The 26,916-nt window shown below is 43.0% G+C and overlaps 1 protein-coding gene across 7 annotated transcripts; it reads left to right on the top strand.

The window, feature by feature from the left end:
• The first annotated feature begins 1,016 nt into the window (after positions 1-1,016).
• RINT1 (RAD50 interactor 1) lies at positions 1,017-26,766 on the top strand. 7 transcript variants are annotated; one of them, XM_084811432.1, is made up of 16 exons: positions 1,017-1,052; positions 6,778-6,852; positions 8,733-8,797; positions 9,483-9,678; positions 12,601-12,842; positions 14,008-14,181; positions 14,266-14,418; positions 15,755-15,911; positions 17,513-17,623; positions 17,729-17,954; positions 19,460-19,597; positions 21,065-21,264; positions 22,751-22,965; positions 24,231-24,411; positions 24,504-24,622; positions 25,749-26,766. In XM_084811432.1, exons 2-16 carry the CDS (start codon positions 6,811-6,813, stop codon positions 25,969-25,971), a joined length of 2,442 nt encoding a protein of 813 aa, XP_084667558.1. In that variant the 5' UTR covers positions 1,017-1,052; positions 6,778-6,810; the 3' UTR covers positions 25,972-26,766. The 7 variants fall into 7 exon arrangements, with proteins under 7 accessions (XP_084667558.1, XP_084667557.1, XP_084667560.1 ...); XM_084811431.1 differs by having other exon boundaries at positions 8,730-8,797; XM_084811434.1 differs by lacking the exon at positions 9,483-9,678.
• Positions 26,767-26,916: the final 150 nt, after the last annotated feature.

Raw genomic sequence — 26,916 nt, 5'->3', positions numbered from 1 at the left:
TTTTAATGGACCTTTAGGTGTGGTTTCCTGGCCTGGGGGGCACATTAGACCTGCCCTAAAAATCAGTGGAGTAATCCAAGATAACATTGCTCTGACAGGGAAGAAGGTATCACTCTCTCACACACAAGCAAAAAGAGTTCTGTTCTTTCTAAGTCCTGATAAATGTTTTTTAAGAACATTTAAGCATGTTACCCACTTTTATGAGTCCATGGAGCACAAGGCAGGGACAAGGTTGTTGAGTGCCGGCTTCGCTAAGGAGGTCTGAAGTGAATTGTGCTTGTTGCTAGCCAAGAGGTGTTTCAGGTGGGAAAGTTTTGGCTTGACGTTTAGAGCAGCCCCTTTTCTGACCTACCACATTTACAGCAGAATACACTGCAGGGTTATTGTAAGCCGCTTCTCCCCGGCCTGCAAAGGAGGGATAACAGCACCGCACAACTCCGCAGTGTTCTACATTGCTCTCAGCGTCATCCCAATCTGCAACATCAGAGCGGCCCGCAGAGCAGGGCTGTTGCACGCCACTCCGAGCCACAGCCCCTCCAGCCAGCAATGCGGGCTGTATCTGCATTGCAATTGGCACTGACGGCTATTTGTAAAAACGCTTTTTAAACTTGGATTCTATTCTCTCCCCCCACCCCCAACACCTGACTTAGAGGATACACTGCTGCGAGGCGGGGCGCTCTCTCTTCGGGAGCAGACACGCCGGTGCTCCATCAGCTTCGCTAAAGCCCTGGACTTCTCCATTGCGCTCTGTGAGCAGCTTCCACTTCCGCCAGAAAGACGGCTTCCACCGCCAACCCGGAAGCTGGGCACTCCGCCGCGACGCCCTTCCGCACGGACAGCCCAGGGGAGCGGTTGCGTATAAACGCTGCGCCGGCTTGCCACGTGACTCTGGCAGGGAGTAGGCGGGGCCAGCCCTGCTTTTCGCCGCCGCGGCGTTGCCGCCCCTTTCTTGCGCGAGCGGGGGCGGTGTGGGGTGATTCTCGTGCTCTGCTGCCGACGCGTCGACCAGAGGCGGCGCCGGCGGAGGGGGCGTGGCTTGGGCCTGCAGACAGGTGAATGGGTCGGTGGTCTTTCCGCGCGCGCCCCCTCCCCCGCCGTTATACCCTTAACGTTCCCGCGACGCCTCTTAAGGCTTCCGGGCGGGGAAGCGGCCAGGACGCAGAGCGGGGACGCGGACGCCACGTCCCCGCCGCTTGGCCTGGCTGGCTTTTCCTTCATGGCGGCTCAGTGGTGGGGGTGCCCGGGCTGAGGGAATGCCGCCTCCCTCATAGCGGAAGGGCTGCCCTGCTGGGCCGACTCGGAGGTCCATTTAACCCAGCCTTCTGTTCCCGGCAGAGGCCAGCCAGCTTCTTCCGGGCGCTCCTGAACAGGGTGGGGTGGTCTGAACGTTGTTTCCAGCATCTTGCATTTAGAGACACGCTACCTCTGAACAGGGATGCTGTAATAGCTTTTAGCCGCGATGGGTATCGAGAGGCCTGTTCTGCGCGCGCGCGCGCACACACACACGGGTGGGGGGTTCTTTTTTAAAAAACAGATCTCTGAACTAGTGGCTATCACTATATCCATGTTGTTGTGCAGTCGTTCAGTCGTGTCCGACTCTTCGTGACCCCATGGACCATGGCACGCCAGGCCTTCCTGTCCTGCGCTGTCTCCTGGAGCGTGCTCAAGTTCATCTTCATTGCATCGGTGATGCTCTCTAGCCATCTCATCCTCTGCCGTCCCCTTCTCCTTTTGCCTTCAATCTTTCCCAGCATCAGGGCCTTTTCCAGGGAGTTTTCTCTTCGCATTAGCTGGCCAAAATATTTGAGCTTCATTTTCAGCATCTGTCCTTCCAATGAGCAGTCAGGGTTGATTTCCTTTAGGATTGACTGATTTGACCTCCTTGCAGTCCAGGGGACTCGTAAGAGTCTTCTCCAGCACCACAGTTCGAAAGCATCAATTCTTCGGCGCTCAGCCTTCCTTATAGTCCAGCTCTCACAGCCATACATTACTACTGGGAAAACCATAGCTTTGATTAGACGGACCTTTGTCGGCAAGGTGATGTCTCTGCTTCTTACTATGCTGTCTAGGTTGGCCATAGCTTTCCTCCCAAGGAGCAAGCGTCTTTTAATTTCATGGCTACAGTCACCGTCTGCGGTGATCTTGGAGCCCAAGAAAGTAAAATCTGTCACTGCTTCCACTTCTTCCCCTTCTATATGCCAGGAAGTGATGGGGCCAGATGCCATGATCTTCGTTTTTTTAATGTTGAGTTTCAAACCAGCTTTTGCACTCTCCTCTTTCACCCTCAACAAGAGGCTCTTTAGATCTTCACTTTCTGCCATTAGGGTGGTATCGTCTGCGTATCTGAGGTTGTTGATAATTCTCCCAGCAATCTTAATTCCGACCTCTGATTCATCCAACCCGGCATTTCTCATGATGTACTCTGCATATAAGTTAAATAAGCAGGGTGACAATATGCAGCCTTGTCGTACTCCTTTCCCAATTTTGAACCACTCGGTTGTTCCATGTCTGGTTCTTACTGTTGCTTCTTGACCCTCGTACAGGTTTCTCAGGAGACAGGTAAGGTGGTCTGGTACTCCCATCACTTTAAGAATTTGCCACAGTTTGTTGTGATCCACACAATCAATGGCTTTAGCATAGTCAATGAAGCAGAATAGACGTTTTTCTGGAATTCTCTTGCTTTCTCCATGATCCAGCGAATGTTGGCAATTTGATCTCTAGTTCCTCTGCCTCTTCGGAACCCAGCTTTTACTTCCGGTAGTTCTCGGTTCACATACTGCTGAAGCCTAGCTTGTAGGATGTTGAGCATAACCTTGCTGGCATGTGTAATGAGTGCAATTGTACAGTAGTTTGAACACTCTTTGGCATTGCCCTTCTTTGGAATTGGAATGTAAACTGACCTTTTCCAGTCCTGTGGCCACTGTTGAGTGTTCCAAATTTGTTGGCATATTGAGTGCAGCACTTTAACAGCATCATCTTTTAGGATTGTAAATAGCTCAGCTGGAATACTGTCATCTCCATCAGCTTTGTTGTTAGTAATGCTTCCTAAGGCCCACTTGACTTCACTGTCGAGGATGTCCGGCTCAAGTTCAGTGACCGCACTATCATGGCTATCAGGGACATTCAGATCTTTCCTGTATAGTTCTTCTGTGTATTCTTTCCACCTCTTCTTAATCTCATCTGCTTCTGTTATGTCCCTGCCTTCTTTGTCCTTTATCATGCCCGTCTTTGCACAAAACATTCCCTTGAGATCTCCGATTTTCTTGAAGAGATCTCTAGTCTTTCCCATTCTGTTGTTTTCCTCGATTTCTTTGCATTGTTCATTTAAGAAGGCCTTCTTGTCTCTCCTTGCTATTCTCTGGAACTCTGCATTCAGTTGGATATATCTTCCCCTTTCTCCCTTGCTTTTCGCTTCCCTTCTTTCCTCAGCTACTTGTAAAGCCTCATCAGACAGCCAGTTTGCTTTCTTGCATTTCTTTTTCTTTGGGATGGATTGAGTTGCTGCCTCCTGAACAATGTTACGGGCCTCCGTCCATTGTTCTTCAGGCACTCTGTCTATCAGGTCTAATCCCTTAAATGTATTAATCACCTCCACTGTATATTCATAAGGGATATGATTTAGGTCATACCTGAATGGTTTAGTGGTTTTCCTTACGTTCTTCAATTTAAGCTGAAATTTTGCAATAAGAAGCTCATGGTCTGAGCCACAGTCAGCTCCAAGTCTTGTTTTTACTGACTGTATGGAGCTTCTCCATCTTTGGCTGAAAAGTACATAATCAATCTGATTTCGATATTGACCACCTGGTGATGTCCATGTGTAGAGTCACCTCTTGTGCTGTTGGAAAAGAGTGTTTGCTATGATCAGCGTGTTCTCTTGGCAAAACTCTATTAGCCTTTGTCCTGCTTCATTTTGTTCTCCAAGGCCATGCTTGCCTGTTATCCCGGTGATTTCTTGACTTCCTACTTTAGCATTCCAATCCCCTATGATGAAAAGGACATCTTTTTTTGGTGTTAGTTCTAGAAGGTGTTGTAGGTCTTCATAGAACCGATCGACCTCAGCTTCTTCGGCCTCAGTGGTTGGGGCATAGACTTGAATTACTGTGATGTTGAATGGTTTGCCTTCGATTCGTACTGAGATCCTTCTGTCGTTTTTGAGATTGTACCCCAGTACTGCTTTTCCCACCCTTTTGTTGACTATGAGTGCTACTCCATTTCTTCTAAGGGATTCTTGCCCACGGGAGTAGATGTGATGGTCACCTGAATTAAACTCACCCATGCTTGTCCATTTTAGTTCGCTGATTCCCAAGATGTCGATGTTCAATCTTGCCATCTCATGTTTGACCACCTCCAGCTTACCTTGATTCATTGATCTTACATTCCAGGTTCCTAAACAATATTGTTCTTTACAGTATCGGATTTTCTTTTCACCACCAGACACATCCACAGCTGAGTGTCCTTTCGGCTTTGGCCCAGCCGCTTCACTCTTTGTGGCGCTACTTGGAAATACCCTCTGCTCTTCCCCAGTAGTATATTGGACACCTTCCGACCTGAGGGGCTCATCTTCCGGTGTCGTATCTTTTAGCCTTGTGATACGTTCCATGGGGTTTTCTTGGCAAGAATACTGGAGTGGGCTGCCATTTCCTTCTCCAGTGGACCACATTTTGTCAGAACTCTCCGCCATGACCTGTCCATCTTGGGTGGTCCTGCACGGCATAGCTTATGGCTTCACTGAGTTACGCAAGCCCCTTCGCCACAACAAGGCAGTGATCCATGAAGGGGCACTATATCCATGTTTCAGGCTAAAGGGCATATGTGAGATGGGGGCAGGGCATCTGTGACAGGATCTCTAGCAGGAGGGGAGGGAGTGTAGTGGGGATTTGAATGTCTGTACTACAAACAGATACTCCCTATGGCTGGAATCCCATACACATTTACCTGGGAGCAGTGCTGGCTCCGGGTTTTTGAGTGCCTTTATGCAGCTGGTGAGTCTGCCTTCCCACTGCCATGGTCACCAGCTGCTCTTGCTCAATCTCTTTCTCATCATTGCTACCGCTTGCTTGCTTGACAGGCAAAGAGCCAGTGAGCGAATAGGGAGTGGCATCAATTGCTCCTCCTCCTCTCCACTGTCTGGGCCAGAGCAAGTGGCAGGTAAACAAGCAGGTTGCAATGGTGAATAGGAGGAGCAAGTCCAGGGGGCTCTTGGCAGTGGGCCCCTCCTGGGGTTTGGGCCCTTGGCCGGTGCCCAATTTGTGCCTACACTTGATGCCAGCCCTGCCTGGAAGTCAGTCCCACTGAACTCATTGGGGCTTCCTGCTGAGTACATGTACATAGGATTGTGCTGTAAGTGCAGCATTTCCCATTCTAGAAATGTGGTGATGGGTAAAGTAATTTCTTACTGTCATGTACTTGTCAACTGCACTGAACTGGTGGGGGTGGGGAAGTCCAATCTAGTGCCATCTTGATGAAATGCAGTTATCCCATGCATTTGATCTCCCTCAGTCCATGTACTGTGAAAGCTTGTGATTTACACAACTGACTGGAGTATCTGCCAAACACACTTAATTGCAGTAAAATAAAACTAGCCATGTTTAAATGTGACAGTGTATGCTGGTGTACATCGATACACATACACCTGGATATTATCCAATGTAGAATGGTCCTAATAGAGAACTTGGTGTCTTATAGGCCCAGGAAAAAAGAGAATGAGATGGTCAAAGGAAGGAGCCATATACATGCGAGTTAGGGTGCAATCCTGTGCGTGTTTAGACAGAAAAAATCTGTCAAAATATGCGGTCTTCAAATACTGGATAGCTATCAATTGTTCTCTGTGGCTGTTGACAGGGCATGGAATACAAATTAAGGTAGCTGTTGGGAAGAACATGGCAGCAGTTCCAAGATGCTATTATGATGGTTATTTTCATTATTTATTTAAAATATTTTTTATCCACCTTTAAGGGCATACTACCCTCACAAGAGGGCCGCGGTGGCTTAGTGGTTAAGATGCTGAACTGCAGACTGGAAGGTCGGCAGGACAGCAGTTCGAGACCCGAGTGCCGCGTGACTGAGTGAGCTCCCGTCTTCAGTCCCAGCTCCTGCCAACCTAGCAGTTCGAAAGCAAGAAATTGCAAGTAGATAAATAGGTACCGCTTCGGCGGGAAAGGTAACAGCGTTCCGTGCACCTCGGTGTTCAGTCATGCCGGCCACATGACCACGGAAGTGTCTTCGGACAGTGCTGGCTCTTCGGCTTAGAAACGGGGATGAGCACCGCACCCTAGAGTCGGACACGACTGGTTGGGGACACCTTTACCTTTTTACCTTTACCCTCACAAGGCAGCTTACAGTATTACAAAAACATGAGCATACAATTACAAGTTAAACACAGCAGCTTCTAATGATTTTAAAGCACCAAATGCAAAATGGAATAAATGTGTCTTCAGGGATGTTTTTTTAAAAGCCAGCAGTGATGAGGCATATGCATTCACTCCAATGAAACCCATTCAAGCCCTACTCTTGTATTATTGCCAAGTGCTCCTAATGATAAAGATCTAAACATTCTGTTACTTGCCTATCAATGAACACCGAAACTCCCATCAATTGAAAGTGGAACAGATGAAGATAGACACTTTGCTTCCGTGCATTTTTGGCTACAAAAAGTATGCAAATGTATATGAAACTATTTCTCTGGCCAATGTTTTTATATTGGCACACTTGACAGTTGAGTCAAATTATTGTGCTTGTTTTTTAATTATTCCAAATGCAAATCACCTTTTGCTGCAGAACATTCCCCCTTCATTGTATGCTGTGTTTGAGATGGCACAACTCAAAAGTGACACAACTTTGATCTCTAGAGAGGTACGTGATTTTTATTTTTTTCTTGCAGTGGTTCTCTATACCATTTTCTAGATGTATATCTAATACTAATTTCATTTTCAGGGCTATAAAGTGATTATCATTTTAGCTAATTAATCATAAGGGGCCGCGGTGGCTTAGTGGTTAAGACGCTGAACTGCAGACTGGAAGGTTGGCAGTTCGAGACCCAAGTGCTGTGTGACGGAGTGAGCTCCCGTCTTCAGTCCCAGCTTCTGCCAACCTAGCAGTTCGAAAGCAAGAAATTGCAAGTAGATAAATAGGTACCACCTCGGCGGGAAAGGTAACAGCGTTCCATGCGCCTCGGTGTTCAGTCATGCCGGCTACATGACCACGGAAGCGTCTTCGGACAGCGCTGGCTCTTCGGCTGATGAAACGGGGATGAGCACCGCACCCTAGAGTCGGACATGACTGGTTGGGGACACCTTTAATTAATCATATGTTTATTAAGGGCACACTCCTATGCATGTTTAGATGGAAAAATGTCCTACAACTCCCAGCATGCCCTAGCCAGCCTTCCTGGGAGTTGTAGGACTTTTTTGTCGGCCACTTTGTCCTCCTTCTTTAACTTCTTACTTCAGAAGAGGTGCACTGCTGGGGGTGGGGCTGGAGAGGCCATAGAATTTTGCATATCCTGGTCCCCTTTGCCCCTCCCATCCCACCAGAATCGCCCCCCTTTCAACCTCTGTGAAGTCATCCGAGGCTGCTTTTGCAACCTCAGAAATCAGGCGCCGTGGTTCTTTCTGTGGGAGCTGTGCGGGGATGGGGGAAAGATCGGATCGTGAAGTGCCCCTCTTGAAGCCATAGTAGTCTCTATGGCTTTGGGAGGGGGAATCTGAAAACACTGTGGGCTTTGATGCACTCTCTGGTAACCATAGGATTGAGCCGTTACTAATTAAAGTGGAATACACTTGAATATTCTCCAAACCTCACTTTAGAGTCCAATTTTTGTCTAATATCCTGCTGTTGGGTAAACAAAAGCTATCACTCACCGTTAGAATGACCGTGTTTATTTTTTTGGTCTCTTTTATGCTATCTGTTTTATTTTTCTTTGTGTCCCCCTCCCTTCAATCCAAACATGATCCAAAGGTCTTATGATCTTACAGGACACATTTTTTTCAATCTGTATTTTCACTTTTAAAAATTAAATGTTTATGTATAGAATTTCTGGGCCATCTTTCTGCAAAATGGCTTTCAAAGCAGTTTACAAATGATCAAATATGCATTCCTTAAAAAAAACATGGGGGATGTTCCAAACCAAATTTAAAAACATGATTAAATTGTTTAAAAAAATTTGGGTGTCAAAGCATCCAGCTTATTTTAAAGACAGTGTTTCAAAATGCTATAGTGGAGTGAAGCTTTATCTACCAATGAAGCTTCTTATGAAGAAATCAACTTTAATTTTCTAGCAAACTGAACCACTGTTGATAAATTGGTAATTTGGTGAAGATATTTATTCTTCAGTCTGTTTGAAGGTTGATGTTTTTGTAATATCTATATATTTTTTAAAAAATAGTTTTTAAAAAAGGTAATGGAGAAAGTTCTGCTCCCAGATACACAGGGAATTCCTTTTTGCACACCCTGAAGAGCTGCAGAGTGATGCATCCTCAGAGGGCACTACAGAACACTCTTTTCCACCCCACCCCACCCCACCAAGCATGGAATCTTTGACACTCTCAGATAGCTGCCATTGCAAGAAAGATGGTTGGCCGCCTGCTGTCATATCACTTCCAGTCTGCCTATGAAGGCAGACAATATATATGGAGACTGGAAGACCGCAACAGAGAAGTGCTTTCAGTGCTCTTGAAAGCTTGTGCAGAACACAGGCCAAAGGAGGCTGACTCCTGCTTTGTTTCTCTCAGCAGGAGATTAGCAAAGAGGAAGAGCCAGGGGGAGAAACAGAAGATCCTGAAGAAGCTCAACCTGTCTGGTGAGTACCCTCAGAGAACAATTCCAGAGTAATCATAGGGGGTTCCAAATGGAAGGGTAGTCCCAGCCACATTGGAAAGCAGTAGCCCTGAGAAATGCCACTTATGCACTCCTGTATAAATTAAGTTAGGGGGGATACAGAAAGAGGTCTAGTTCCTGCCAGAGGAAGAAATCTGAGAGACATTGGCTACAGCTAGAATATTTTCCCCAATCCTAGAGGAAGGGGACTTCTTGGAATGCTACACATTTCCTCCTTTAGAACAAATGCTCTGCCTTGGGCACTCAGTCAGAGATCACTTTAACTGTAAACTGATCTAAACTAGGACTATCTCCACATCATTAGGAGCAGACTCCAATTTCATGATGTTGCATTAATTGGGAATTTCCCCATATTGAAATGGCCAGTACATCATGATATTTCAGTGTAAGAGGCACTGTGAAATAATTACCTGAAGGAAAATACTGATTTCTGCTTCTCATGAAAATGCCTTTGTTGCCTTAATCATACAGGGGTTTCCCAGCTTTTTGCTCCCTATTTAATGGAATTTGCATACCTTTGTTGGCATTTTATATTTTTTGCTGAACTGAAGTTTGGTTCACATATCTCAATTCGAGTGGGCTTTGTGTTTGCAAAAGTTTCACAGTGGTTTTGCATAGGGCTTTAACGATAAACTTTTTAAACTCAGTACTGCAGGTGATACTAAGATGGAAGCTCTTAACAGTGGAAAAGAGAGGCTTTCCAGAGACCCAGAAAGCTGTGACATCCCTTTTTATGTATCTGAATTTGTAGAAAGGGAGGTTGGAAATGACTGTGATTCATTAAGCAAGCTTGGTCAACTTATTGAACAGTTGTCAGAAAACAAAATAAAGTTAGAAGAACAGGTGAGTTGCAAATGTCTCTGGGGTTTAAATACATGACAAAAATGCATCCTGCTCATACAGCTGTCCAGCTGTGTTGCCTTTACATGTGGTGTGGAGCAGAATCACTCTTGCCCCAAAGGCCTGGCTTGTGTTCACATATTAGAAATAAAATGTCAATATATCTTCCGTGCATAGCGTCCAAGGCATATCGGCCCAATCTGTGTGATTCTTACCTCTCAGCTTTGGGGAGGGGTTGTGTTTGTTTGTTTTTAAGTTGCATCAATTTGGCCTGCATGTTATATACTGTACACTGGAAACATCATGGCCAATGTATGGATGGGAGGCAGGCGAGGCACAATCCCCCTTTTATGAACTGTGCGTAGGCTCCGTATAGTTGGAGGTTCATGTGATTACACCATTCCTTCCAAACTGCATCTAATCAAATGTGTTTTTTTTAATTGTTCAGACCTTTTCCTTGTATTTGGTACATCTCTTGTGCTGTATGTTTCAGGTCCCTGTATACTTCTGTGGCTTCCTTTTCTTTAATTACGGGCGCAATTGGTTTTCAGTTTCTGGGAACTGAGCTCGGAGCCAGTGCTCCAAGGTTGGTTCCCAGAAAACCGACTCCCCGCCCCTCCCCATCATCGGCAGTGCAGTTCGTCCCCAGCTCTGTGCTCGCAGGAGCAGCTGAAAAGGGGGCATTCCTGGGGGTGGGGAGGGGACGGCACAAGTGCTGTTAAGACACTTCCTATGCACCATCCGACCTCCCCCGCCCCCCCAAGGTGTCCTGGCTAGATGGCCGAAATCGGCCGTCTAGCCACAAATGCAGGGTAGCTGGAGCATGGAGGAGAGGATCCCCTCCACGCTTCGCCCACCCTCCATTGGATAGTTCGTCACCTCAGAAGTTCAGAGGTGGCTGACTATCCCCATAGGATTGTGCCCTAAGTCGCTACTTTTTTTCCCCTTCTATTCCATTGTCAATCACATTAAATCATGGTGCTACTTCAGTTACAAGTTTCCAGATTGAATTGCTTTTCTTTCGTGTGTGTGTGTGTGTGTGTGTGTGTGTGTGTAGAGAGAGAATATTTAATTCATTTTTAATATTTAATTCATATATATTGGCGCTAAAGGATCTTAGATGGCAATCCAAAACACACTGACTTGGGAGTTAGTTCCATTGAACTCAGTCAGGCTTACTTCTGAGTAAAAATGCATAGCCTTGCATTGTCAGTTACTTATCTTTCAGCAATTTCATACTTGCATTTTATTTTAGTTCTAGCATATTAAGGCTGTGCATGCTTACTTGGGAGCAAGTTCTACAGTGAGACTTAGCTTCGAAGTAAATTGTGGAGGATTGCATTGCAAAAGCAAGATTAGATTTATCCCATAATCCCATTCAACATGGAATTGTTGTCTTTTCTAATTATATACTAAGGCCACAATCCTGTACTTACTTACCTGAGAGTAAGCTTCATTGACTTCAGTGGGACTTATTTATGAGTAGACCTGCATAGGATTGCATAGCAAATCACTTCTGTTCAGTCTAGTCACATAGGGCTTAACCTTTGGGTTTCCAGTGTTTGGAAAGATTACTGGATAGTTTACATATATATTATACTTGGGAAATATTGCCTGGTGGTTGAGTGTTGTTGTTTGGTAATTATCAGCCTTCTTAACTGCACACCACAGCCCCTTCACACTTCCCTTCATGGCAGGAGCAAGCAACCCAGGAAGTCTTCAGTTTATAGGTTCCCATTTTGTCTCAGCTGGGAAATTATGATTAATGGCTTCAAAACAAGCCAGGTTATTAAAACAACTTCAGACCATGTTTTAATATTCTGGCTTGTTTTGAAGCTGTTAACTATAGTTTCCTGATTCTGACAAAATGGGATTTTGAAGACTTCCTGGTTTGCTGTCTTGAGTGAAGGGGCTGCATGCGCAGCTGAAAGCCTCATTCATATCTCAACTTTTAAAGCCAAGATATCATCATTTGAATGTGTTCATTCTCTTTTGTTTGCCCCAGTAGTGTGAGGCAGTGTATTTCTCTGAATAAGTATCTACATAGCAAGACCTTCTCCTAAACTAAAGGAGACATTGGAGAAACTGCGTAGGTGTTTTGCGTGATATGGTTTGGCAGCTACTGCGCTATGACACCCTAATGTACTGAACTACCTTTTCATAAGCCATGGTATTTCTCTTGTTACAAGAAAAAAAGGGGTTTATGCTTAAGGTGCTGTCTGCATTTGATAGATATAAGCCATCTAAGGTATATTCTGCAATACTATGACAAATGATTCCCCTTTTTCAGAGATAATTTCAGGAATAGAGTAAACTCTGAGAGGTGTAGCAGAATAGTTGTGGTTGTTCAGTCGTTAAGTCGTGTCCGACTCTTCGTGACCCCATGGACCATAGCACGCCAGGCCTTCCTGTCCTGCGCTCTCTCCCGGAGTGTGCTCAAGTTCATATTCATTGCATCGGTGATGCTGTCTAGCCATCTCATCCTCTGCTGTCCCCTTCTCCTTTTGCCTTCAAGTACTGAGCCTTATTATGGGTTAAGTTCATTTTTCCCTGTTGTAGCTTTTCATAGTTGGATCAAAGACTAAGGGCTAGTTCAGACACAATTGAAATGAAGACTTAGGGATTGGGCTGCCAGACTGCAGTGCTTCCCCCACTGTTTTCCTTTCCCTCATGAATGTCTCTCCAGTCCTCCACTTGGTTTTGTTACTTGTGGCTGTTACCAGGGTTAAAATTCCCAGGTCAGGGAAAATATGTACACAAGAGGTGTACATATTGATTGTGTGCGCAATCAAATGTCAGACTTCCCTCCTGACATTTAAACCCGTAGTTTCAGTTGTAAGTCGGAACTGGGCCAAATTGTTACATTTTGTGCTGCATAATGGAAATGTCATAGGAGGAATAGATGCCTATTACTCTTTCATATAGGTACTTACAGTTTCACCTGAAGTTCCCAACAGAATTCAGAAAGCCTTACAGAATGCAGAGGATTCTAAGACATCTCTCAGTCAACTTCTAGAGAACGAAAGCCTTTTGTATGAATCCATTAATAACCACTTGTTGACATCAAAGCCATGGATGGAGGATCTTGGTGTATTGATAAGTCAAATAAAAGACGTTGAACGACACCTTGCTTATTTAAAATGGATTTCACAAATAGAGGAATTAAGGTAAATAGCATCCCTAATTATCCTACATGCCTTGGTCATGATGAAAGATTTAGAGTCGCCAAATACCTATGTACCCTGGTACAAAGGCAAATGCATGGAGCCCTTTCAAAAACACTCACTGTTGGTAGCGGGAGGGCCTTTATAGTAGTGGCCTCATGGCTGAGGAATGATCTACTTGTGCAGTGTGCATTTGCAGCAGTTTAGCTGATTTTAGTGGTTGTTGCAAAACATTTTTCTTTCAGCTAGATTTTGGCCTGTCTACTGGAGGCTATGAGTAGGGATGTCCGAACCCCTCAATGCCCAGCCTCGGGGGGAGGTCCATCTCAGGGAGATCCAGCCCCCTTGGGACTCAGTGGATTTCCCTGGAGCCCTGTCACGTCCTCCAGATTTTGCATGGTTTGTTTTTCTCTTTAAACCAGACAAGATATGCCAATTATGGCCGCAATTAGTATATCTTGGGCAAATTACGGCCATAATTAGTGTATTTTATACCATTTGCAGCTGTAAAGTGTTTAGTTATATGTAAATTGTGACCTCATTGGGGTCCATGGCGGATTTCTCCAGCATCCCTAGCTAAGAGCTGGGTAAATTTGAAGTAAGTGCACTCTGTGAAGTTCTCTTGTTTTTATTTCAGTTTGGGTATGGCTTTTCTAGGATTTTACATTGTATTTTATCTGTTTGTAAGCTAATTTGAGCTTATGGAAAAGCAGCCTATAAATGGTTACCCAGTGCAGATTTGTTTATTTTAAATAAATAAAAGCACTATGTATTTTTAAATATTAGTTTACTGGACAAAAGTAAGAATGCGTGGGACCTTGTGAGTTGGGTTCAATAGGATGGCAGAAATAGCATATCACTTTATGGCACACTTGAATTTCTATGGCTTGTGTAAGTAGCTTGGTATCATGTGTTGGCTTGTGCCTTTTTAACAATGGGGGGATAGATCTTTGTTTTTAATGGTTCTAAAAATTATTTTAAATGCATTTTTATCTCAGTTTTTGTTTGACTCCTGCCAGCAGATGTGACTGTTCACCATTTAAATGTTTTTATGCTGATTCTTTTTGTTACATCTGATTATGTTCACACCATCAACTGCATTGTTAAGCACTTGGTAAATCAGGCAAGGTCTTTGCACGTTAGGCAGATGTTTATTTTTCGCTTCTAGTGACAATATTCAGCAATATCTTATGACCAGCAACGTGCCAGAGGCCGCTACTACTCTAGCATCAATGGCTGAATTAGACATCAAGCTTCAGGAGTCATCTTGTTCTCATCTTCTTACTTTTGTAAGATCTGCTGTTCAATTTTGGCACAAGATCTTGAAGGATAAACTGTCAAGGTAGTATATAAAACTAGTAGTTCTCAAATTATTTTTGCATTGGATGTCTGAGTCATAGTAATTTTACATGCTCCTCTATTGCAGTGATTTTGAAGAGACTTTAACTTACCTTCATTGGCCATTTGTTGGACCAGCACAGTCTCAGCCTTTTAGTTTGCTTGCTGCACCCGCCCATGCCCTAGAGGTATACAATAACTTTGAGACGCTGTTTTCTCAACTTCTGAAATTGCAGACTTCGTATCCTTTAAAAAAAAAAAAGTCTTCCTTTCCAAAGCTGGCATGTGCCTAAACTCCAAAGAAACAGGATAATTCTGTGATATGTTAATTATTATGGAATGCTAGGGTCACCAATGACCAGAAAAAAACAGCCTGACATTCTCCTGTGCCTTCATCTGCAGAAATTGACTGTGAAATTTTTCCCTGCATGGAGATTGCGCACCTCACACTTATGCTTTCTCCCATGGAAGCCCAGGGCGAGGTGTGTGTTTTTAAATCCCCTTCTCAGTGAACAGCAACAGAGGTTTTCACAGAGCTCCTCACGTTATTCACCTCAGCACAGGCAAATGGGAAGGAGCAGTTGTTGCTCAGAAGGATAGGTGAACTCCGCCAAAGCCTTTGCTTATGTTCACACATTTCAAAGCACTTGTAAAACCTCCTTATGTATAACCCTTAGATTATTAATAAAGGCCATTATAAGCATCCCGTGTAGTTGGTATTTGCTCTGCTAGATATGTAAATAATGCCTTGCTTTAACCAATATACTTTTAAAAAACAAAATAACCTTGGTTTGCTTTGTTTATATGATAGATAGATCCTGCTCTTACATGGTTCCTGGTGATCTCCTGTCCAAGAAACAGATCAGGCTGACACCTGCTTCGCCTTAGCAACGCTGCTGTATCAGGTGTCTCTAGGCTAGTCATTGGGCCTGACCAAAATTTTTAAATGTTATGTTATTACAGTATGTGGTGCATTGCACTGCACTGCACTAAAGTATGTAAAACCACAGTAGCCTAAGGTACACAATTTGCAGTTGTATCCTTTGTAATATGCAGTGAATAAATATACTGATATTTCAAATAAAGGACTTTAAGATGCTAACATTAGTCACATTTGGGTCCCATTGAAATCAATGTGAAAAGTTAATTGTGACTAACTTAAGTCACATTGATTTCAACAGGACCTAAGTGTGATAAACTTGGTATGACTCCAACTCTAGTACTACTTTAAATTGTCAGAACTCAGGATTCTCCATGTTGTTGTTTTTTAAGTATTTATGGCTTGGATCAAGAGAAGCGTGATTAGAGTGCCACTTGTGCGGTGGGCTTAATCATCTCTCAAATGTACAATTTTTGTGTCTCCTGAAAAGCCAGCCCTGAGGGTTATGGGTATCCTCCGGCATTGCGTGTGATATGGGTCAGGGGGCTGGAAGGGGGAACTCGCGCAACTCAGAGAGATAACACCATGTTGTGTGAGGCGAAATGCCTTTTGCTCACTGAAAGGGCTCGCTGTGGACCCACATCTACAGTACAATATCCATAAGGTATTTTACTTTGACTCTTGAAAACAATCACAGAGATGAACTATTAACCAAACCAAAGCAGCTTCCAGAAAAGTACATTCTTCCTCCAACTCCACCTATTATATTACCTATGCAGATCATGCTTGCTCCTCTTCAGAAAAGATTCAAGTATCATTTCACAGGGAATAGACAAACAAATGTTTTAAGCAAGGTATGGTGGTGATATTCAAATCATTTTTAAAATAATAAAAGCAGTCTTTTAGAAAGGTATATTAACAAAGGCTGTGATCTGTTCAGGTGGGTGGAATGGGACTTCTGGGGGCCCGTTCATAGATGTTCCTGGTCCTGTCCTTGAATTTTGAGCTTACAGGGCTGTATGGAAAAAAAATATACAAACAGTGCCCTACCCATTACTCAGTAAAGGGGTGAACCTTCTCCTGCATTACAGTGTGCCAGCCAATGAGCGCAGAGGTTCTGGGTGATTACACTTGCCCCACTCTTATGTCTCTGCCCAGTCCTTGTGATCCTCAGATGGAGCACTTCTGTATTGGCCCCAGGACCGTAGCCAAGTCATTTATAGTATTAGAGGGGCCTAGAGATCCATAATGCTTGCTTACGTTCATTATTGGTGCAATTCCCTTGCTAGTAAGCCTCTGAGCATGTGAAGATGATTCAAAGGGCTGATAACAGCCTTCTCAGGACATTTGTTGCTAATGAGGAGGAAGCCTTATCAGGCTGTGCCTGAGAAGCAGAGTTTACCTTAAAGCTGCAGGTGGCTATGCTTGAGAACCAAGCGCTGTTAGCCTACGCTGAGAATGAACGCTAGGGGTGCATGCTGCTGAAACGCTGCTTATTGCTAACCTGTAGAGTATAAGACCCATTGTACCCAGTGGCTCGGGCTTCAGAGGAGCTGTCTGATCCAGCCATTGGATCACTTACAGTACGCCTGTGTGCTGTAACCCAATAAAGTACTCCTTGTAAGTAAACCTTTGAGTCTGATTTATCACTATCTTGGCACCTCTAACCTAAGAGCTCAACACCCACGGCCAGGGGCGACACAACTTCTTAGAGTGCCACATGCTCCTGAGGTTTGCCAAGAAGGATTTGCAGTAGAGCATTTAGTATTGCAGCACCCACACTTTGGAACATACTCCCCGTTGACTTTAGACCGGCAGCTACAGTTTTGATCTTTAGACACCTGCTTAAGACCTACCTCTTTATACAGGGTTTCCTGAGGTGTGACCCAGCCAGTATAGTTAGTTTCTTGTTGAGCACAGATTATTTTATTATGTTATTACGTTAACCACTTTGATAAGTGTATTGGAAAGTGGTATACAAATTTTTGAAATTAATAATAAATTCTGCACATCTTTTAAATGTAACTAAAGTCAAATGTTATTTTATGCCCTTTTAAATAAATAACTTTCAACATATTAGACTACCTAGATCTGGATTTTTGCTGTTTTGCATTGACCTGTGATACACCCCATTTTCTCAGTGTCTATGGGTCTGTGGCTCAGGTGGTCTAGTTCTTGCCTATGCATATGTGATCTTTATCAAACCCTTTCCCATTTAGCAGTTTCCCAGTCAAAGCATAATCCATTTCTTAATTTGGGGCTGGGGAAAGCGATTTTTGGGTTCAGTGTGGAGGGCTGTTGAAGGAGAATGGGCCCAGTGGACTCTAATGTGATGAATGCTCACACAGAGTATGATGCTGTGATCCAGGAGAAAATATTTTATCTTTGACCTAGCAATATGCTGCTTGTTTTTCTCACATGTCTTATGATTCTTTTCGTTTTCCTTCCTCAAAAGCCTGAATGGTACCTAACCCAGGTGCTCATGTGGATTGGAAATCATGCTAAGTTTCTTGAAGACAAAATCCAACCAATATTGGACAAGGCAGGCTCTGCAGTGAATGCAAGGGTAAGCACCTACATTCTTAATATACTGATAACCATTATCTTAGTAAATCCAGCATACCCATATCTGCACTTTTCATCATAATTGAGCTCTTTGCCTCTTCTTAAGCTGGAGTTTTCCCGAGATTTGGTGATGCTGATCCTGGAGAAGTTGGCTGCTGATATTCCTTGCTTGTTGTATGATGACAACCTCTTCTGTCATCTGGTGGATGAGTTACTTCTGTTTGAGAGAGAGCTCTACAGTGTTCATGGATATCTCAGCAGTTTTCCCAGCTGTATGCACATTTTATCAGAAGAAACCTGTTTTCAAAGATGGTTAACTGTGGAAAGAAAATGTAAGATGCTCTGGGGTGATTTACTTTAAAACATTCACAACCCTTTTACTTTGGGGAATAATTGCATGGAGTATGAACAAGTCATGGGACTAGAGACTGTAAAATTATGTTCCAAAAGGTTTGCATATGGGATGGGAAATACAAGGTAGTATCTAATGTTAGTCTTACTTAGAGTAGACCCATTGAAATGAATAGGACAAGTTAGTCATGACTAATTTAAGTCCCATTAATTTCAGTGGGTCTACTCTAAGTAGAACTAATGTTGGATCCTACCCAATGTGTGCCATTTTTCTGCAGTGGCCACTCACCATACTACTTATCACTGCTGCTTGGGTCTGAGTCTTTTGATGGGGAGAGGGGTGTAGATATGTGCGATAAAATCCTAGTGCAGTGTTCCCATTCTCTGCCCCGCCCCCTCCAGTTGGGGATTGTAGGAGTTGTAGTCCAATAGATCTGGAGAACTAAGTTGGAGAAGGCTGCCTTACTGCTTACTGGAGGGCACAACCTGTTTTCTAGTCAGGGGGCCTAATTGTGGCCATTAGAGGGCAGAGTATAGCCCAATAATATTAGTTGTCTTCAACGATAGCACAGAAGAACCCACCTCACTATGATGGGGCTAGGGTGGTTACCAGTATCCATTAATTAAAACTGTTAGATGGATCTTCAGCCACTGAAACCAACTCTAGGATAGTGCTGCGCTTGCCAAAAGGCACACTGCTGCAGAATATGAGCACTTCGAAATTTGTTCTCTACTGCAGAGCAAAGTCCTGATGAAGGGAGTAGCGGAGGCAAGAACAGACCTTACCACCAGAGATGGGAAGGCGGCCTTTGTTTTCTTGACAGATCTGTGTTCATTTCTCCGCCCGAGTATTGTTCTGTTCACTGCTGTTCTTGAGCCTCATCAGGCAGTAGAGAAGAAACAATAATAGCAAAAGCAACCTGCTATAAGAGTTATTGCTTCCCCTTCTTCAGGTTTGTCATAGACACACCAATTTCTCAGACTGAATTTGAACTTGACAGACATCCAGTTAATGTAACATATGCAGTTTTGGCAAAGAATGAAATTCGAATAATAAAAACCATACAGAGGACTTTCTGCAAAAAAAAATTGGTGCACAGAAATATTGATAGTTTAACTGTGGCTAATACATTTGTATAAGCATAAAGGAAATAGTAGTTCTGATAATAGTTGGTTGTGGGATTTTATGGTTATAAGAAAGGTCATTTAATTCCAGGCAGTTGTTGATAGAAGTGCTATTTTGATAGAAGTGCTAGTATTTGTAGGCATTAGTAAGGTTCCTTCTGTTAAATCGACCTTTAGTTGAAACATCATCTTAACTTTGACTTGAAATTGCTGTATTTGATATGGAGTGTGTGTGTTTTCTTCTCAGATTTATTTTTAAAAGGCACAATTTGCTTTTGAGAAGAACCTTTGTATACCAAGAGAACTAAGGAGAGTTGTATTTAAATATTTAAATTCGTTATTGGTTTTGTGTGCCTGACAGTTGCTCTTCAAAAGATGGACTCTATGCTTTCATCTGAAGCTGCTTGGATATCACAGTATAAAGATATCACTGATGTAGATGAAATGAAAGTCCCAGACTGTGCTGAAACCTTTATGACTCTGCTACTGGTTATCACAGGTAATTATAAGCTTTCTGGCATTTGGCTTTGGCTCTAGAATAATTCTAACATATACTCAGCAAGGAAATCAACATCATGTCAGTGGCTATGGTGTCATCAAAGAAATAACAGGTAGAAATGGAATGGGATTTGCATTTGAACAAATAAATATAGTTCCTGTTGATATTTCTTATTTTGTGCTCCAGTGAGTAATTCAAAAGGTAATTATCAAACTTTTATATCCACAGATGATTAGCTAATTGTCAGCATGGATACATTTGGCAGTTATTGCTGAAGTAATTTACATAAAAAAGGACACCAGGAATTCTCAGAAACCTAAAATATACTAAGCAATACTATTAATTTTTACTATTGAGTTTCAAGTGTATGAAATATAATAGTTTGAATAATGCGGAGCAGCATCAATGGGCTGGATCCAGATGACATTAGTTACGCTTTAGAGTACAATCTTATAAATGTCTACTCAGAAGTGAGTCCCATTGGGTTCAGTGAGCTTTATTCCCAGGTAAGTGTATAGAGGGTTGTGGCCTTAATCCCATTGAAATTAATGGGAAAGTTAGCCATGACCAACTTAAGTTGTATTGATTTCAACAGGTCTAAAGAGTGACAAACTTCCTCTGGATCCAACCCATTGTATTTTTAGATTGATACCTATTTTATTAAGTTAGTGGTCAGTGTTGATCTGTAATGTTCTAGAAGAGAGCTCAGGAACAGCCAGTCGTGGTGCAATCCAGTCTGGCCCCAACCTCCCCGCTTTGGCCCTGTGATCCTTGGCAGCCTGCTGTGCTGGCCAGAGAGGAAGAGAATCCTCTCCTCATACTGCCATGGAAGCCAAGTAGAACCCCCAAAATGAAGACATGGTATTTCTTTTTAATAAATAAGATTTGGAGCTCATCTCCCTGATGTCCCAGACTCCTTTTCAACTGTCCTCTAACTTTTTCTGGCTCTTCTCTTCAGTGATTTTATTTATTTATCGATAAAATCATCTGACTTATACACTGACTAACAGCCGGGTATCCCCCGCACCCTCCCACAAAACCTTTCCAGAAAGTGTCTGTTAGAGAGAGACAGAGAGAGAAAAGGGAGTGTCCCCTGCTGACTCTACCCCTCATGCACCAATGATATGCAGCCCCTGGTGGTGGGGAAAAGCTGGCCTGCGTATCTCTACTGAACAGGTTCCAAGCCTGTAATGCAGTTGTTAAAAATGCTCCTTATCTGGGACAGCAGAGAGACTATAAAATGTAGTAAACATGTGAAATACATACACCCAAGAGTGCAAAACGTATGAGCACATTGTAAGCTGTTTTCTGTAGGCCTTTCCCATTACTTGAATAGAATGAAGTAAAGGTAAGCCTGTAGGAAGATCCATCTTTAGAGATGGATATTTTGTTAAAATGTAGCTATTACATGAGCCTTTAAAATATAAAATAATTAAAATACCCAGTTTCTTGCAATTTTCTGCACAGATAGGTATAAACATCTTCCTATAGCTGCTAGAAAGCTACAATTCCTAGAGTTGCAAAAAGAGTTGGTGGATGACTTCAGAATACGACTAACTCAGGTTATGAAGGAGGAGACCAGAGCACCTTTGGCCTTCCGGTACTGTGCAATCCTAAATGCTGTCAACTACATAACAACTGTACTAGCAGACTGGGCTGACAATGTTGTAAGTAATTTTTCATAATTACAATTTCCATTTGTGGATTACTAAAACTATATTTAAACATTTCAAGATGCAAAACTACCACCATTTCATAACAGTATAGAACTGCTTTTCATACTCATTGGTAAAGTTAAGAGACTTCCAATTTCAGATACAACTGATATGTGAGCATGGGAAGCTGCCTTATACCACGTTCAACTAATTGTCTTATATCACATTCATGGCAGACAATAGTGTCTACTCCAGGTGTTGGGAACCCATTGGTCACATGCAACCCACTGCCTAATTTTATGCAGCCTGCAGCATCCCTTCCCACCAATTTGCAGCAGCGAAAAGGCATCGTGCCCAGAACCCTGCTGCTCCGCAGCCTCTGCTTCCTTTCTGCTTAGTTGTTCCCTGCCAATCAGCTGAACAGTGTAGGGGAGGGGAACATCTTTACTATCCTTTTAACCTGGCCAATAACCAAAGTTCTCTGGGCAGGTTTTTCATTGGCCTCCTTTCCACAATCGTGCTGCTGAGTTGATCGGTGGGAAACTGCTCTGAGTAATAGGGAAAAGGCATTCCTACTCAAGCAGAGAGAGAATGTCTCTTCCCTGTTCAGGCACGGAAAGCAGAGCACTTTGAAATTGCAGATCTGCACTTTCAAATGGTGACCTGGCTCAGCAGGATAGGGGTGGTTTTCTCTCTGCAGGCAGGGACACCGGTGTTTCCCTTGCTTTCAAGACAACCCTTTTGGGTTCCCTTTGTGTGTGCATGCATGCATGCGTGTGTAGAAGAATGACTGGGGTGGGGGGTGGATGGACAGGAGAGATGGTGTGAGAGAGATGGTGGTGACCTTAAGATCACCACCCCACACTCTGTCTCAAGTGAGATCACTAAAACTAAATTTTAAATATTTCAGGATCTTGGGGGCGGGGGCAGGGAGGACTGTGTGTGTGGGAGGGAGGGGGGGCTCTGCCCGCACCCACCATTGGCATTCCACACATGACAGATTTCCTCTGAGGGAATGTGGCTCTTAGCAGGGAAATGTTTCCCATTCCTCATGTACTCTAACTGGCGGGGGCTCTCCCAGTTCTCAGAGATCTTTCATGTCATGCTACCTGATCTTTTTATTTAAGCTGGAGGTACCAGGGATTGAACCTGAAAGCTTCTGCATGCAAAGCATGTGCTCTAACACCAATCTACACTCCCTCACTTTGGAAAAACAGTAATTTAGGGTACAATCCTATGCATGTTTAGACAGAAAAAGTCCTACAAAAGAAGTTCTCAAGCACAGCTGGCTATGGAATGCTGGGACTTGCAGAACTTTTTTCTGTCTAAACATGCATAGGATTGTGCCTTTACATGTTTTCAAAACACAACAATTAAACTGTTGTAATTTTAGGGGACCACAGTTGGAACTATATATGTTACTATATATAATCATACTATATATTTGACAATCCTCTTTAGTGGCAGTGTTTATAGTTGGATCTTAATGTCTGTGTAGTTCTTCTTACAGCTTCAGCAGGCTGTACTGGAAGTTTCTGCTGATAGTAATGCACTCAATAAGCTACAGCTAGGACAACTGGCTTCTATGGAAAGCTCTGTCTTTGACGACATGATTAACCTTCTAGAGCGACTAAAACATGATATGCTGACTCGTCAAGTAGATCATGTCTTCAGGGAGGTCAAAGATGCTGCCAAGATGTACAAAAAAGAAAGGTAACATTTTGTTTCTTCTAATAGCAAACTTTTGATTCATATGTACAGGTTGGAAGAGGAGAGTCAGAGGAAAAAGTGAATTAAAAGATGAACATGATAGCCCATACTCTTTTAGATTTTATAAAGTAACAGTTTTATAAAGCCTAGACCCACAGAACGCATCTGATGGAATTGTAAATTTTGTTCAGAGCAGTTTTATCCTGAAAGGGGCGATCTGCATGGCTATTTTTGACATTGGAAGTGTAATCAGGGATAAGTTTCCTCTCCAGTACTCACATGTTGTGAAACTGATTGTAGTTGTAAAACAGCTGTTTATTATGTCATGAAAACCTCTTGTGTTCTAGTGCCTTTGAAGATGTAATTTTACCATTTAAGCAACCCAATGTCATTTTACCACAGGATATTCAGTGGAAAAAGACCTGAGTATAGTTGTGTGAATTGAATTTTACTGCTTTAGAACACATAAAGTTCTGTTAACACTGCTCTTGAGAACTGCTTTAGTGTTCAAGAAGAGAGTTAAATAAAGCTGTGGATATTTTTATTTAAAAACCCAGCATGATTCTACTTTTATTTTAAGCAAGTCATTGTGGTCTTATGACCTAGCAATGTGTGTATTAAGACCTCCTCTTCCCACCACCCTCCCAGTGTAAGTATGATTTTCACATACACTCTTTAGCCAGAAGCTTTTCATCTCACATTTACTAACAGTGCTTCCAGGCAAGGCTGGGAGAATTTTAGGGTGGGGGAGGTTATCCAGACAGTGTCATCTTCAGTTTGTAGCCATCCTGTGTTTTCCCACGGCTTCTTCAGTTTTTTTTTCTACCACAAAAAAACAGTTAAGGAATAAAAGATAGAATGCCAGCACAATGCCTTTTGTTCGTTAGTGCTAGGAGTCCTCACCCTGAGTGAGAGCCATGTAGATAACATAGGGGGGCCGGGGGAGAATGCATAGGTTCCTACCCAGTTAGAGACCTCGATCCAAATGCCAGTGGCAAATGCAGTCCATGCACAGGCAGTGACTAAAGTATTAACTATTTCTTTCCCAACTCTACTCCTTGAGAGAGCTTTTAATTGAATTTGGGCTTCAGCATTGAGCTAGCTGTGACCCCTTCCCCATTGTTGGGATAACAGGTTCATTTGGAAGTTACAAATTGAAACAGATCTTATGCAGGGGTAATAATATCAATGTTAAAACACCTAGGCAAACTTCGAATTCGTGATGGTGGACCTTGAGCTGTTTTGGAATGACTTTCTGTTTCATTTAGGTGGCTCTCTTTGCCATCCCAGTCAGAACAGGCAGTAATGTCCCTATCAAGCACTGCCTGTCCACTGCTACTAACCTTGAGAGACGAGCTGCTACAACTAGAGCAGCAGCTTTGTTATCCATTGTTCAAAATATTCTGGCAAATGCTTGCAGAGAAGGTGGATTTGCTGATTTATCAGGAAGTAAGTATCTATAGTGTGTCACCAGTGCTATAACAATAAATATGCTAGTCATTTTTAATAGAACTTACCTGTTGTTGGTTTACTATATATAGATAATTCTGGCTAATCACTTCAATGAAGGAGGAGCAGCACAACTCCAGTTTGACATGACAAGGAATCTTTTCCCTTTATTTTCACATTACTGCAAGCGGCCAGATAATTATTTCAAACAGTAAGTAAGCATGTCTCAAGGTATCATTTATTTCAGAACTTAAATACTAGAAAAAATATTTTCTTTTTCATGAGAAAAGGGATTGCGAGGTTTCTTCCCCCATCCCCATTATTTTCTGAGCAGTTTCCTGAGAGGAAAATCTTTAAATGTGGGGCGAACAACTTTTTTACCACTGAGGGCCACACCTGGCAGTGGCGGTGGCCCGTGTGCATGTGTGCATATGTACACGTGCGCAACCTTCCCTCTTCCTCTCCCTCCCACCCCCCAACACAGACGCACATAGTTTTGGTGCACTGAGATCCCTTTGAAAGTGAACATCAAGCCAGGGACAGGCAGTGCATTCCTGGCTTTGAAAGACTCTCCCTGCTATGGTGGAGAAAGGCAGATCCCTTCTCTATCTCAGTATGTGCAGCTGGGAAGAGCACGATCACTCCCCGGTTGGATGGAGAGGGTGACTGCATGAAAAGGGTTACTCCCATGTGCCTGCCCATCACAATCCTGTTGCTCCCTGAGCCTGCGGAACAACTGAGTGGTGGGTTTGCAGTGCGGGGGGAGGGATTCAGAGGTTTGAGCACTTGCAGCAGTCAGCACTCAAGGCCTCCAAGGGCCACATGTGGCCCACAGGCCGCCCACCTTTGCTTTAAACCTTAGCAGTGCTCCTGTATCTAAAAGAATTCTTTCACAACAGTATAAAACAGATCCATTAATAGTAGGAGATTACTACTGAGGAATACTCTGGGAACAACTTCAGGGTATAAGAAACTGAATGCATAATATCATAATTCTCACCCAATTAACTGGAAGACAGCACTCCTGCAAGCATAGTGTGTTTCCCCTCACTTTTGTGCAGAGTTAATGGTGAGACACACTCCCCATTTCTTGTCTGGGAACCAAAGCACTGTGTTTTAGTGAGCTATTTGATTTTTTTTCCCTCTGTGTAGCAGAGTATCCCTGTGCCATATCAGCTTTTTAAAGTTTTCTCGGTTTCAAATGTTTTTCTATGTGGCATAAAGGACTTCTGTTTGAGGAACAAGCCTGAAGTCCCCGTCTGGTGAAGGAACTGGTTGCATGACTCTTAGGGAAGATCCAGAGTTTGAAACTACCATGTCCTTGTTTTCTTCCACAGCATAAAGGAGGCTTGTATTGTACTGAACTTAAATGTCGGCTCAGCTCTGCTCTTGAAGGATGTACTACAGTCAGCCGCTGAAAACAGAACTGGAACCATCTTGAATTCAAATCAGCCCACTGCAATGGCAGCATTAAATGAACTTGGAATTTACAAATTAGCTCAACAGGATGTTGAGATTCTTCTTAATTTGAGAACAAACTGGCCTATTCCTGGGAAATGAGCAAAGTGCAGAGAGAGACCAACACTATTGCATTCTAAAAAGCAAACCAAAACATCTCCATGTTCTTATGTAATTTAGTATGTTAGATTTGTGAAAAAAGGTTTTTTTTAGCTAAGATGAAATAACTGTTTATATATCAGTTTTAAAGACAGATTTCAGTTGGTAAAGAGCAGCTAGTATTATAGTTGGACAATATGTTCAACTGACAGATACTCTTGTCTAGCACCAGTATGACAAATACCATTTCTCAGCTGACTCCCTGTGGTAATCAAGTGAAGTTCTTTTCAGTAGAGGGCACGTTCTAACACATACCCTGTATAACAGGGACAAGCCTGTTACAAAAACAAACTGGGATTCTTCTGAGTTTTGAGAACTGTATTATTTCTGTAAACTAGACATGAGTTGCTTCCCCTTGTTGACTGTTGCGCAGCTCAGATTGGGCTAGGCTTAGCTGGACTATTCCTAAGGTCTCTCAAGTATTACTCTAACCTTGCTGTACAAGGGCTCTGAGCCATTGTACCACACGTTTGCCGTGGTCCCCTATCAAGACTAATCCTGAAAGATGCTGCGCTGGTGAAGTGCTAGCTCAACCCTATTCCAGTAGTAATAGCCGTAATAATTACAAATGTGTAAAATGTTTGAACAGCAATCTTACATTCCACCTGATGGACTAGCGTATTTATTTTGCTCGCTAGTTAGAATCTCTAACATATTTATAATAATTAAAATAGTGATTTGGCAGGAATTCCCAAATGTGTAGGTTCTTAAACTTGCAATATATATATGGAAAGGAAATACGATTTTTTTATTTTTTTCTTTAGAGAGTTGGCAGTCATAATAACCTCTCTTGCAGTGATAAGTAACAACATTTGAATGTGTGCCATTTCATGAGGGAGAGGACTAGAAACAAACATCTCTCCCAATGAAATAAAACAGACTAAAATC

This window comes from Heloderma suspectum, chromosome 7 (assembly GCF_057233095.1).
Source record: "Heloderma suspectum isolate Gila_16-S chromosome 7, 16-S_ref, whole genome shotgun sequence".
Lineage (NCBI taxonomy): Eukaryota > Metazoa > Chordata > Lepidosauria > Squamata > Helodermatidae > Heloderma > Heloderma suspectum.
This window is presented reverse-complemented; position numbering and strand designations above follow the sequence as displayed.